At 35.5% G+C, this 13,196-nt stretch overlaps 1 protein-coding gene across 1 annotated transcript in view; it reads right to left on the bottom strand.

Annotated features, from left to right (window-relative positions):
• Window positions 1–13,196, bottom strand: part of LOC128997875 (pyruvate dehydrogenase E1 component subunit beta, mitochondrial-like) — a 45,994-nt gene that overhangs the window by 32,694 nt on the left and 104 nt on the right. The window contains exon 2 of the mRNA XM_054423652.1: window positions 13,085–13,147. Within this exon, the coding sequence (XP_054279627.1) occupies window positions 13,085–13,147 (63 nt within the window). The remainder of the gene's footprint in view (window positions 1–13,084; window positions 13,148–13,196) is intronic.

Here is a 13,196-nt window from a genome sequence, read left to right as displayed (position 1 = left end):
TTGAAATCATTATTTAACTGTGCAATTTACAAACTTGTGTATTTTTTGTAAATTAGTTAAACACGTGATAAGTAGTAGAATCATCGGAGATGGCTCAAATCAAAGGAATTTAACTTAGAATAGCTGAAAAAATAATGAAGTTTTTTCTTATAACTTGAAGGTTATTTTTGTGTTGAAGGAATGTTTAACATGAAATAACCACATTGACTAAAAAATAAATGATTCAGGATTTAATGGAAAACTTTTGCTTTGTTTTAATTTCAAAACATATGTTCAAGATTTATTCAATTTTTTATATTTTATTTTACCAATTTTAATTTTAGATTAATTTATTGTGGTGTTTAATCAATTATTGTATAAAGGGATAAACCTCAACGGCCACTCTTGGAAATCAACCTGGGAATAAAGATGAAATAGGTTCGTTCAGGACAGGCAATATTTGTTCATTAATCATCAAGTAAGTACTATGACAAGTTCCAATGGGCGGAAACACATAATTTTTTAGAGGAGATTTTAACCAGGTACTGCAAAAAAGGTTCAAATAATATAGCCCAGCATGTACGGTGGTAAAGGAAGCATCCATATATAACAGTAAAACCTAGAGGTAGTTTCCGTTTCTTAAAACCAACCAAAAATATGCATGTCGAAGATTCTGATGAAAAGTAATTAATTGTTTTTTAACTGGGTAATGGAAACCTAACCAGTCGCAAAATAGTTAGGAATCAGCCGTTGAATAGACCCCTTTTTGATAGAATATTTAAAATCAATCGCACCTTTAGGAGGAATACCACCACATAATCTTACACTAGGCTAATAGTAGTTTTTATGTTGATCAGAAACAAATCTAGCGATACGTTTGGTCAATGGGATGCTTTTACTTTACACTAATTTTGTTAAACCTTTCCAAAAGGAGCATAAACGTAGAAATAATAACTTCGTAGGGATGCTAATTTAGCGGTTTTGACCAAGAACTAAGCTTATCTCAACACACCTTTATTTGCCTTTTCATTTTTGACGAAGACGATTTCCAATCTTTCAATCAGGGAAGCCTTTTTATCATCATTATCATCAAACACAAGACCAAAGCTACCTTAGTAAACCAATATTTATTCACAAACATGTTTGCTGCCTTTAGTAGTAGAGTTAAACCTCTGGAGTAATATAAATTATTTATTAAAAATAACGTCAACAAAAGCAAAGAAAGACTAATAACAAACTGTTTTTGTACAAAATATATATTGTACTGGGATTTCTAACCTGACATAGATAATTTGATTCTGAGTTTGTTTAAATATTATAATAATTTGTTTTGTATTTTAGCTTTTTAGGGACTTTTTAGGGACTGGTTCGGTTATGCGCAATATTATATGCCTATTTAGTTTTCAAACCAGCTTTGTTGAATTGTGAATGTGTATACTATATACTAATGTGTATTTGGAATACGCTATATTTATTTTTTTAATCTAATTTATTTTTATAAGATATACCTTTACATTACTTTTCCTTATTATGTGACTTATTTTTATATGTGTTGTCAATGTTTAGACCTAGAATTCATAGTGATGTTTGATCTCGGCTTGACTTAGGAGTATGCACAATGTTTTAATATTTCAACACCAGTTACTAACTATAACCAGGCCCTTAGTAATATTATTTAAATGAAACACTTTGTTTGTTAAGGATATGTAATTTGGCTGACAACTAACTGCACTCACGGTCAAAGGAATTTACAAGGGTTGGAAGGGTAGCCCGCCTAAAGCCATTTGGAACTGCACTCACGGTCAAAAATCGGTCTTTCACGGCTGAACGCTTCGCTAGCCCCTTAGTCATCTGTTTATTCCGTCCTCTGTCTTACTTTATCCAATACTTATATTTAATACACGTTTTAGTGTCTGTCCCAATAAATACAACAATAACTAACCTAACCTAACCTAACCTAACCTTTACAAAAGAAGCTTCGTTATAATAAGAATATAGCCTATCATGTTATCGTAAATACTATGCTAGAATTTTCTGTGCACATATATATGTGTATTTTTTACAATGTCAGTAGTAAGTTTATTTTTTGACGTTTAGATTAATTTAATCAAAACTTTTCAATATATTTCAACTAATTTAATAAGTTTTAATCAATTCAATCATGGTGTTGCACAATGTGATATAGGCTAATTAAAAACTGACCGTGAGTGCAGTTCCAGTACCTCCAGAAAGGCTCAAAGTGACCGTGAGTGCAGTTCCGTAGTTGGATTAGGACCAGGGACTGACCGTGAGTGCAGTTCCAGCCCTCCCGTCTGCTGTGTCTTTTAAATCGAAATTTGGTGGGGTTTGGTGGTCAGATGATAAAAGTGTTGTGTATAAACCTAAGAAGTAGAGTTTAAGTGGAAAAAACAATGATAGCAGATCTTGACAAGAAATAAGGAAAACCAAAGTGTAATATGGAAAAGGACTGACCAAGGGACACAAGTACGTTGTTGTCAAGAACAGGGGTTTCTCAATGAGCTGCAGACAAGCCAAATTTTCCTGGCTTTTGTAGCAAGTTGTTTATAATAAATTGTTGTAAGATTGTATGATTTTTAAAGAAATAAAATTAATCTCTTAAACCGGTGACAAGTTGAAGGGGAGATACAACTAGCCGCAGGTACAACTATACGTAGGTACAAGTAGGCGTAGGTACAACTAGTCGTAGGTACAAGTAGTCGTAGGTACAAGTAGTCGTAGGTACAAGTAGTCGTAGGTACAAGTAGTCGTAGGTACAAGTAGACGCAGACGTATGAGGTACAAGTAGACGGTGACGTTCCCGACTAGTTGTACCTGTAGATTTTTAAGAGGTACAACTAGACGTAGAGACAACTAGACGTAGAGACAACTAGACGTCCGCACCATCGTCAAGTTGTCTCTACAGCTTTGGACGGGGTACAACTAGACGCCTGTCACCAAAATGCAGCAGGTACAACTAGACGCCGGTACAAGTAGACATCGCCCCTATAAGTTTTGCTTATTTCAGAAAGGTACGTTTAAGAGGCAAGTTTCTTTGTGTGTTAGTGTCAAACAACTTTTCATATATAAAATACTACTATTTGTATGATTTATATATATACTTTTAAAACAAAATTAAAAATACAACAGGCCGAACCCGGGCTATTCCAAATGAAATATTGGAGAAGAATAAAAATAACTCAATCATTTCACACATATAAAACAAAATCCCCCTCACCCGGCCAAGGAAATCCTGTTTCATGCTGGGGCGTGAAACATCCTGTATTATTCTGGTTGATATGAAATAATATACTAAAATTAGATTGATTTTAAAAATTGGTTTTTTGAACCACATTCAGGCCTTGAGAAGACTAAGCTGACATCCAGCATCTGACCTCAAAAATTATCTAAGCAATTGTTTCTGATCGTTCTCTTCGCGTTCGTTATGTTCGTACAATCGTACTGATTTTAAATATGATTTATTTTATATATGGCAAATTTAATGGTATTGGTTGACTAACCCATCACAAAAGACGAACAGATGACTTAATTCATGTTTTCCAAAAATTCATTCATAATTCAAGCTTTTCAAGGTTTTCATGGCTGGTGGCAACCCTAAAAAAAAAATAATTTGTGATAAATTTTAGAGGGAGCACTCCTGCTCCTGCATAGTCAGTCATCAATCTGCTACTGCAAGCTCTCTATTATTTTAGTCTTTCAAATGTGAAAGGGAAACTGTCAATCTACAATTTCTAGTAGATAAAATAAAACATTGCTTATTATTAATGTTTTTTTACCTAAAAACATTGATGTTTTCGTGACGATGTTATCAGTGCATCGATGGTTGATACCGATGTTACCGTCAAAGAGAAAAAGCCTACTTTGAAATACAAGTTGAAACAACAACAAACAAAAACTTAACTATAGGACAAACTTAACTAAAGCTAAAACGAAATTACTTTGAAAATAAAATACAGAAATAAGCCAACGTACAATACACAGAATGGCAGTTGATAAATTCTTAAGTTGGGAAAGGAAAGGGAAAAAGAAATAAAAATATTACTTTGAAAGAGGGAAATTGTAGCTTAAGTGATCCTAAAACTATTGCTAAACATGTTCAACAAATATTTTACTAATGTTGGTCAGGATGTCAGTAGGACCTCCCCTTGAAAGACGACCTAGAAACTGAGTCAAATTACCAGCCCATTTCTCTCCTACCAGTAACATCAAAAGTTTATGAAAAAGTGGTTAATTGTTGGTTATTAAATCATTTAGAAGAATTTAAACTATTAAATAATAAATACTCAGCATGGACTCAGACCTGGAAAATCTGTAACTACAGCAACAGTGTCATTCATTGAATCTATACTTGAATCGGTTGATAAAGGGGAGTTCACAACTGGAATTTTCATGGACCTAACTAAGGCATTTGATTGTATCAACCAATCCCAATTGACATAGAAATTACTCATTTTAGGGGTTTCAAAAAATTGATAAAATGGTTTTAATCATACTTAAATAATCGTGATCAGTTTCTAAAAATCATACATAATAATGATAACAGAATTGCAAAATTTTCTTCTGAAACTGAAAAAGTTAAATGGGGTGAACCCCAGGGGTCAATCCTTTTCCCCCTGTTGTTTTTATGTTATATTAATGATGCTGGTGATGCACTCACATGTTTACCTCTGAACCTGAAATACAGTGCATGAAGCTACTAGACCTAACCTAACTGGGGTACAGAGGTGCCCATCCCCCCCCAAACCCAGAGGCGCAATCCTCAATTTATGCTGCCGTCTATTTAAACCTACCCTCCCCTCACCAATTTATCTGACACTTTTCCCTTTACCTCATAAAACAAGCATTTAAAGTATTTAGTAAACTTGAGGTACGAAAAACAAACTTGCTGATAATCAAAATTAAATGTTTAATATGAAACGTCATTTAACAATACATCAATATAAATCTAACTAATGGACGAATTAGAAGTTTTTCAATTTACAATTCAGAATCTGTATTGTCAGCCAATATGTGTGCTCAGTATTGCAATAGACAACGTCTTCAAAACGTACAACAATATAGGCCTACTCGGTGAATACTCTACTCCAACACAGTACTGTAACTGTACAATATATTAGGTGGCGTTAATTTTGACAGGGCTTAACAATTCAAACAGCTTTAAGTGCATTAATAATACTTTGGCAAAAAGTATATTGTTTCAAAATTATAGGCAGCGTCACGAAATAAGACAGACTGTTGCTCGCCACTCCCAGGCTGCCTTCTACAAAAATCGCCGGGCAAAATACCCACAGTATCTCTTAATAATTGCCACCAGTACAAAAGGTTTTTGTGACGAAGTAATCTTATAATTAATTTTGATAGCCCCAGGATTGCCTTTTATGACTATAATGGTAGAAACGCATCTTGTCAGACAATCCGTTTGTACACAAAACACGAAACGATAACAGATAGGCCTATCAATTCACGCGTGTATATATTGCCGCGGGCAGGACTGGAAATAAACTGAATCAGGTAATGACGGAAAGACGTGGTCTCTGGATTGGTGTTTGTGTTATCAAAAGCGGAAATTGGACTAATTCTAGTGACGGAGGAGAGTGTTGAAAATATAATGGAATTCATGATTTTTTCATTCAAAATTATTGACAATAATAACCAATTTATATGCTGGATGGTCTCGACATTCTACATTACTGCAGAAAAGGAAATTTATTAAATACTTTTAGGAGTTTGAAATATACATAAAACTATTGGCAGCACAACATTTTTTATTGAAAACACTCAATTAATTATGAATCCCATTATATTTTCAATACTCTTCTCAGTCACTACAATAGTCCAATATCAGCTGTTGAAAACGCAGACGACAATCCAGAGACCACGTCGGTCTGTCATAACCTGAACCTGATTCAGTTGACTTTACTTACTTCCAGTCCTGCCGACGGCAATGTACGAATTGACAGGCCTATCCATCTGTAATCGTTTCGTGTTTTGTATTAAATGTTTGTCGTATTCTGATGGCACCTCCAGAAGTGGATCTTTTTTAAATCCTGACGATGGTGGAGTTACAGAATCACCAAAACATATGTAGCAAGTAAAATTCAACACTGGTATATTAAGGATTGTCTGGCAAGGTCCGTTTTTACCATTCTTAGAAGCTATCTTAATTACGAACGGCAAAATGTTGTTGGTGGCGATAGTGAGCTACTTAGAAACACTCTTTCGGGCTGCTTATACAAAATTATACATTCATTATGACAGCTAGCAAAAAAATATCCCCCCCCAAAAATTCCTGTGGCGCAAATGCGCCACAGTACCCCCCCTCTGGGCACCCCTGCTGGGGTAGGTATAGGCACTTGCATAGACAATATAACGGTTTCTATTCACTCTTCTCGAATTGTATCTGCTTTTGTTGAACACATGTTGGTATCAGATCATGACAGCGTTGTTTTTCAGTGCAAGTTCGAATCTACTTCTGTTCAAGACATTACAAAGCAGAATAAATACTCAAAAAATTTTAAAAAAGTTACAAGATCAATTGATGATATTAACAGTATTTATTTTGGGCTACTGCTTAGCAAAGTTAATTGGTTGGTATTATATTCTTTGTGTACTCTAGATGATAAGTTTTATTACTTTTTAAATGTATTCTTAGGAATAGTGGACACTGCATTTCCAATTAAAATTTGTACAATGTTAAATAGTAGGCCTAGGAAACCCAGATGGTATACTGAAGAATTGAGTTCACTCAAAAAACAGTGTCTGTTCATTTATGAATTATTCAAGAATACAGGAGAAGCATATTTGAAAGATTCTTACAAAAAGCTTAAAGCAAGGTACCAAAAAGAGGTTAGGTCAGCTAAGTTGTCTTATAATTGTGAAAGGGTCATCAAAGCCAAGGACAAACCTAAGGCAATTTGGTCTGTGGTTAAAGAGAGCTTAAATAAAAATGATTTACCTATAATTGTTAAGGAAAAAGATTATCTCTCTTGCGATGGTTTTAATGACTTTTTTATTAGTAATGTTAGTGCCATTGCTCATGATATACCTCAATCAAAACATACAATAGATTATTACCTAAACAAATTGTGTAACAATAAGTTGTATAATAGGCCAAGCAATGAGTCATCAAAGTTTTCATTTCAATGTGTGTCTGTTGAAAATGTGCACAATGCAATCAATTCTCTAAGTAGTAGTGAAAGTCTAGATGTATATAACCTCAACTCTCGTATTATGAAGCTCGCTTCACCTTTTATCGCTGAAGTATTATGTTATCTGTTAAATCTGTGTATTGTGTTTTCTGTCGTACCTCAATGTCTTAAACTTTCTAAGGTTATTCCATTGTTTAAAAAGGGCTCCAAATCTGATTATGCCAACTATCGTCCGATAACAATCGTACCAGTGATCTCAAAGGTTTTAGAAATAGTGCTAAACAAGCAGGTATTGTATTACTTTGAGGACAATTCATTGTTCACCCCCAAACAATATGGTTTTAGGCCTAAGCGTGGAACGAAAGAAGCCATTGTTAATTTTATGAAAGAAAGTACTTTCAATGTAGACAGTAAGAAAAAGGTTATTAACAGCTTTTATGATATGTCCAAGGCCTTTGATACTATAAACCATGATGTTTTGGCTAGAAAACTTGAGTTCTACGGTTTTGATAATCAGTCAGTTAGGTTAGTTATGTCATACTTGTCAGACAGATATCAATATGTATTTTTTAATGGTAGTTCCTCTCAGTATTTAAAGGTTGACACAGGTGTTCCTCAAGGTTCAATTTTTGGTCCAACTATGTTTATAATATATGTTAATGATTTACCAGTAGCTTTAAGTAATGTTTGTGTATTGCCATACATGTACGCTGATGACCTTGCAGTTCAGATAAGTTGCTCAAATGATAATTTAGCGAATCAGATTCTCAATAATATCAACATGACTGTTGAGGACTGGACGGCTGCAAATTTTCTATGTCTCAACAAGAAGAAAACTCAAATCCTCAAATTTAACCTAAGTTCTTGTTCTCACTACACACCTGAAGAGGTTAAATTTCTAGGTATAGTTCTGCAACCTAACATTAAATGGAATAATCATGTTGTCAGTGTGTGCAAAAAAGTGTGTAAAGGTATTTTTATGATTAGACGTCTCAGGTTGATTGTTGATTTTGATGTTCTGATGTCAATATACTTTGCTCACATTCAGAGTCACCTATCGTATGGAATTGTAGTGTGGGGATGTGACAGCAGCGTTAAAAAATTACTGATTTTGCAGAAGAAAGCTTTAAGAATCATTTGTAAAGTAAAAAGAAAAACTCACTGTAAACCTTTGTTTAGAAAACTTGGTGTGTTAACTGTACCTTCATTATACTTACTGGATTCTTTGTTGTACATTAAAGAAAATCTTAATAATATTCCTGCCAATAATTCAGTACATTCATACTTTACCAGACAGAGCCATTTTATCAGAATTCACCAATGTAATTATCAGACTACCATTAAATCTACTTTTGAATTAGGTAAGAAAATCTTTAATTTGCTGCCACATAATGTAAAATGCTTAGATGATAAGAAATTCAAAGTGCATTTGAAATCTCTTTTGATAGAATTAAGTGTGTATGATGTTGACGAATTTATTGCTTATTTAAGGTGTCCAGTTTTGTAAATAGAAATTTATTGTAAAATATGACGATGCCATACGTATGTTTTGTATGTTTTACGGCAATAAATGATTTGATTTGATTTGATTTGATTTGATATGATTATAATGTCCGGCTTTGTAGTGCAAGGCCAACATCAAAAACCAACGTCAAGAAATTAGAGGACATCAGAAAAAGACAAATACTTTCCATTACCGTTCTCATTCAGTCATCAATCTTGGAATTCCAAATTATCTTGCGAAGAATTTTAGATTTTTGAATGGAAGAGGCGCAAGGGATAGCCTACCCGCTCTGGCTTGTCCACGCTTCGCATTCCTCACCACCGAACAACTGTTTATAATAAATCATTTTTAGCAACAGAGTGCCGCCTATGGAACTCCATACCTTTTCCCATCAAATCCATAGAAAACCGGTCCTGACTGATGGTGGCGCTGAAAGAATATTACCTTGACCGTGGCTTGGCGGGAGGGATGGTGGGCGTTAGGCCTAGATGCAGCAGAGGGTGTATGTGTGTGTGACTGTATGTTAAGGAAGATGAATAAATTTATGCTATTTTATTACTAGTTATGTTACAAACTTTTATTGTATTTTTGTTGTTATTATTAGTTTTTTAGAGGTTAACTGTAAGATAGGACCATGAGGTCCTAAGCTTAGTGATGTGACGAGTCGAGTACTTGACTCGTTAAGTATCAAGTCCACTGAAGTATCGAGTTCACTGAAGTATCGAGTCGACTCACTACCAAATCGGCGATACTCGAATATTATTACTCGTGAACTAAAGCTTACTAGATCCGCCGCTACGAGTCCATAGCGCTTGGGTTGGGTGCATTTAATACACATCTACTCGAGTCGAGACTCAATGTTGTTCCAGATTTTGCCACTACGAGTTGACAGCCCTTGTGTGCTTGACAGTTCGGAATAACACACTGTTGTCTGTTCAAAATATTAATTTATAGGTAGTTTCAAAACTATCCGCTACGAGTACATAGCACTCGAGTAAATGGCTTACTTGAGTCAAGATACTGTTTGTTATTAAATCGTTTTCGTTAATCCAACAAAGTTTTATAATAACCAATAAAATCCATGATTAGGCCTACTCAATGTGAGATGAATAACCGATCTCAATCTCATCTTAAATCTACACAGACTGACTGAGTATAAAATGAGTCCGGTCCAAGTCTGTCTGACATCTGACTCGAGTAAAGGGACTCGTCACAAGACAAGATGACTTTCCAGAATTTGCAGCTACGAGTCAAGAGAGCTTCGGTGCCATACAGGTAAGAATCGAGTCCAGTATTTGAGTACCGACTCGAGTAGTTGCGGTATCGAGTCAAATTGACTCAAGTCGGGAAAGTACTCGACTCGTCACATCACTACCTAAGTTCGCCTCAATAAAGAAGGATTTTCATTCAATCATTCAACCTTAGGCAGTGGTGTAGTCAGGGCCGCTTTAATAGGGTTTAGGTTTGTTGGGGACACAAGGAGTAAAATTCCCCCACAAGGTAGGTGTAGGGGAAGCTACATGCAAACCAAAGACCTGGCTGTAGTAGGGCAGGAACGCTTCAATAACTTATAGCCTATTAATAGCTGACACTTGATTTTTCCAAACCATAACTCAACAATATAGCTATGAATGAGTTAATTTTTTTAATTTTAATAAGTTACAATTTAAAAAAATACAGTTCTACAATTCTTTTATGCAGGTGGAGATAATATGAATGTCTTCTGCAGTCACAGTGAAATTGAGAAAATCTCCCATGGTCACCGCAAATTGGTCACACCTTCAATACCCCACTCCCAGTCATGGAGATATCACCATGGTACTCGGCTGAAGCAGCAAAGTCTACATGAAACAACTCCCATGATTGTGGTGAAACTGTGAAAAGTTCTCAAGTCGCAGAAAAATCTTGAGAACTTTTCACAGTTTCACCACAATCATGGGAATTTTTCACGGTAATCAGTAAATATCCCGTATTCACAGTGAAATTATAACTTAAGCTTCTAAGTTTAGTCTTAGAAAACCTGTAAATATCTACTGTGGTCGTGGAGACATCATCATTGTCTTCCACAATCATGTTGAAATTGCGAACGATACCAAAGTTGATCAGTTCTCAGATGATGGTAGGCGTTCCATAAACGTTGATTTCGCTAAAGCCTTTGACAAGGTCAGCCATAGCTACCTTCTTGCCAAGTTGCAGGGTTATGGAATTGTTGGGAATCTGTGGCAGTGGTTCGGTAGTTACTTACAGAATCGGACTTTAGCTGTAAAATATGGCTCTAACGTGTCAGCTTCCTTTATTGCCACGTCAGGTGTTCTTCAAGGCTCACTGCTAGGACCACTCTTATTTGTGCTGTTCATCAACGACATTGGTAAAAACTTGAGCGTTAGATATTCATTGTTTGCTGATGATGTCAAGCTATACCAGACAATAAGAACAGATGATGACTTTCGTTTGCTGCAGGCTTCGCTCCACCAACTCTCCAATTGGTGTGATTCAAACCTGATGGAAATAAATCCTTCCAAATCCAAGCACATTACTTTTCATAGAACAAAATCTCCAATTGCCAAGGACCTGTACTTGGGTGGTGATCTCATTGAAAGGTGCAATATTGTGAGAGATCTTGGTGTGTATATGGATTCCTCTCTGAACTTCAGTACTCACATTGATGGTATTTGTTTAAGAGCATCAAGAATGATGGGTTTGGTCTTTAGGCTGGGAAAATTCGGCCTCAACACCCGGACTATGACATTGTTATACAAGTCATTAGTTAGACCGATCCTGGAATATGCTTCCTCGATATTGTCTCCATATCAGCTTGGACAAATTGATAAGCTTCAGTCAATACAGAGAAGATTCATAAGAATACTGGGAGTGAAGAATGGCTATGCCTACAGAGAGGTTCCTATTGCCGAGCTCGAAATCAACCTAAGTTTACCGTCTCTGTCTTCTAGACGCCTGATTGCTGATTTGGTATTTCTCTATAAGCTGATAAATGGAGTTACTGATTGCCCCTACCTGCTTCATCTGGTCAACTTCAGGACCCCTTCACCTACCAGAGCACAATGCCTTTTTGAGCTGAAACTCAGAAGCACTAACTAACTTCGTCATAGTCCTATTCCTAGAATGCTGAGAGCTGGTAACGAGGTCTGCAATCTGGTGGATTTCTTCTCGGACTCCTTGGGTACGTTTAGACGCTCAGTCCTCTACTTGGAGCAGTGATAGATGGAAAGTCTTCTTCAAGTACAGTACGAAGTGGCTGGGTCCGTTGGTGGTGGAATTGAGCTTCTGTGTAGTGCTGGGTGTTTGGTGGCTGCGTTAAAGGGCCACATCTAAGTGTTTGTGTTTTTTTTTTTTTAGTGGGGGCATGGTCTCCTCACTTTTCATAGTTTTCTTTCAATATAATGTAGTGTGTTTGTTATCTTTTGGTAGCTGCGTTAAAGGGCTACACCAGTGTCTGTGAGGGCATGGTCTCCTCACTTTTCCTCCAAACACACTTCTTCTACTTATTATTGGTGCCATCTGTTCTGCTACTGTATTTTTAATAATGTAATGTACCAGGCAATTAATGCTGTAAATAATTATGTTATCTTTGAGTATCCTCTTTATTATCTGTTGCTATTGTATTGAATAATTATCAATGTTTTTTTGTAGTGCTTGCTTATTAAACTTGTAAATTACCTGTAAATACTTGTAAATAATGATTGATTCACAACCAAAAGTTACAAGTGCTGATACAGTCATGTTATTGTTATGTAATTTCCAATTTTCTATTTATATTTGTTGCTACTGCATTGAATATTATATTGTTATGGTTGTTCTGCTATGCATTTTAGAATTGTAAATTGTTATTCTTGTTATTGTTATTGTTTATTATTGTTATTGTTATTGTATTATTATCTTGATGTAGACAAATTTGTAAAATTGGTTTAACCGTAGGAAATAAATGAAATGAAATGAAATGTAAAATTTATGACTGACCAACTTACACCACTGCCTGAAGGAGATGAAATATGTGCCGTCCTGCTCTAGAATATGCATTTCAGATAGAGTGCACTGTTGACAATTACAGCAATTGTAGACAGATACAAAAAAACCCCTGTACTTTTGGTTTGGACCTTAACATCGATGAGCACGTTATTGAGTACCGGTGAAAAACTATTACAACTATGGGAAAAGGCAATAGTAGGCCTAACTTACTTAATTTAAGCCTTTCAGCTAATGGACCTACTGATTTATTTACAGAGTTTACTTATTTTATTTTCTAAATAGGCCTATTTTTTTTTGTGTGTTTTGGTGATTCAGGTTTGTACTTTGATCATTCACGGTCAAAATTTTCTAGTGAAAGGATTAATTCATACATAACATTCATCAATCTTACAAGGGCAAATGTGACATAGCCTAGTAATTCCAAGATAAACACTTGACACATAGATACCTGTTGTGCACATGTTGCTCTAGAAGTGGAGAACCCACGTCTAGAGAAAAGTTCAACGGTTTTCTGAAACAAACCAAGCAGTTAGGTTATGAGTTATTAAAAAGGTTCTGCC

The sequence above is a fragment of the Macrosteles quadrilineatus genome, unplaced genomic scaffold, assembly GCF_028750875.1.
Source record: "Macrosteles quadrilineatus isolate MER2022 unplaced genomic scaffold, UCM_ALF_1.0 Scaffold_7__1_contigs__length_78375512, whole genome shotgun sequence".
Lineage (NCBI taxonomy): Eukaryota > Metazoa > Arthropoda > Insecta > Hemiptera > Cicadellidae > Macrosteles > Macrosteles quadrilineatus.
Note: the sequence above shows the minus strand (reverse complement) of the source record. Positions and strands in the feature narration are given on the sequence as shown.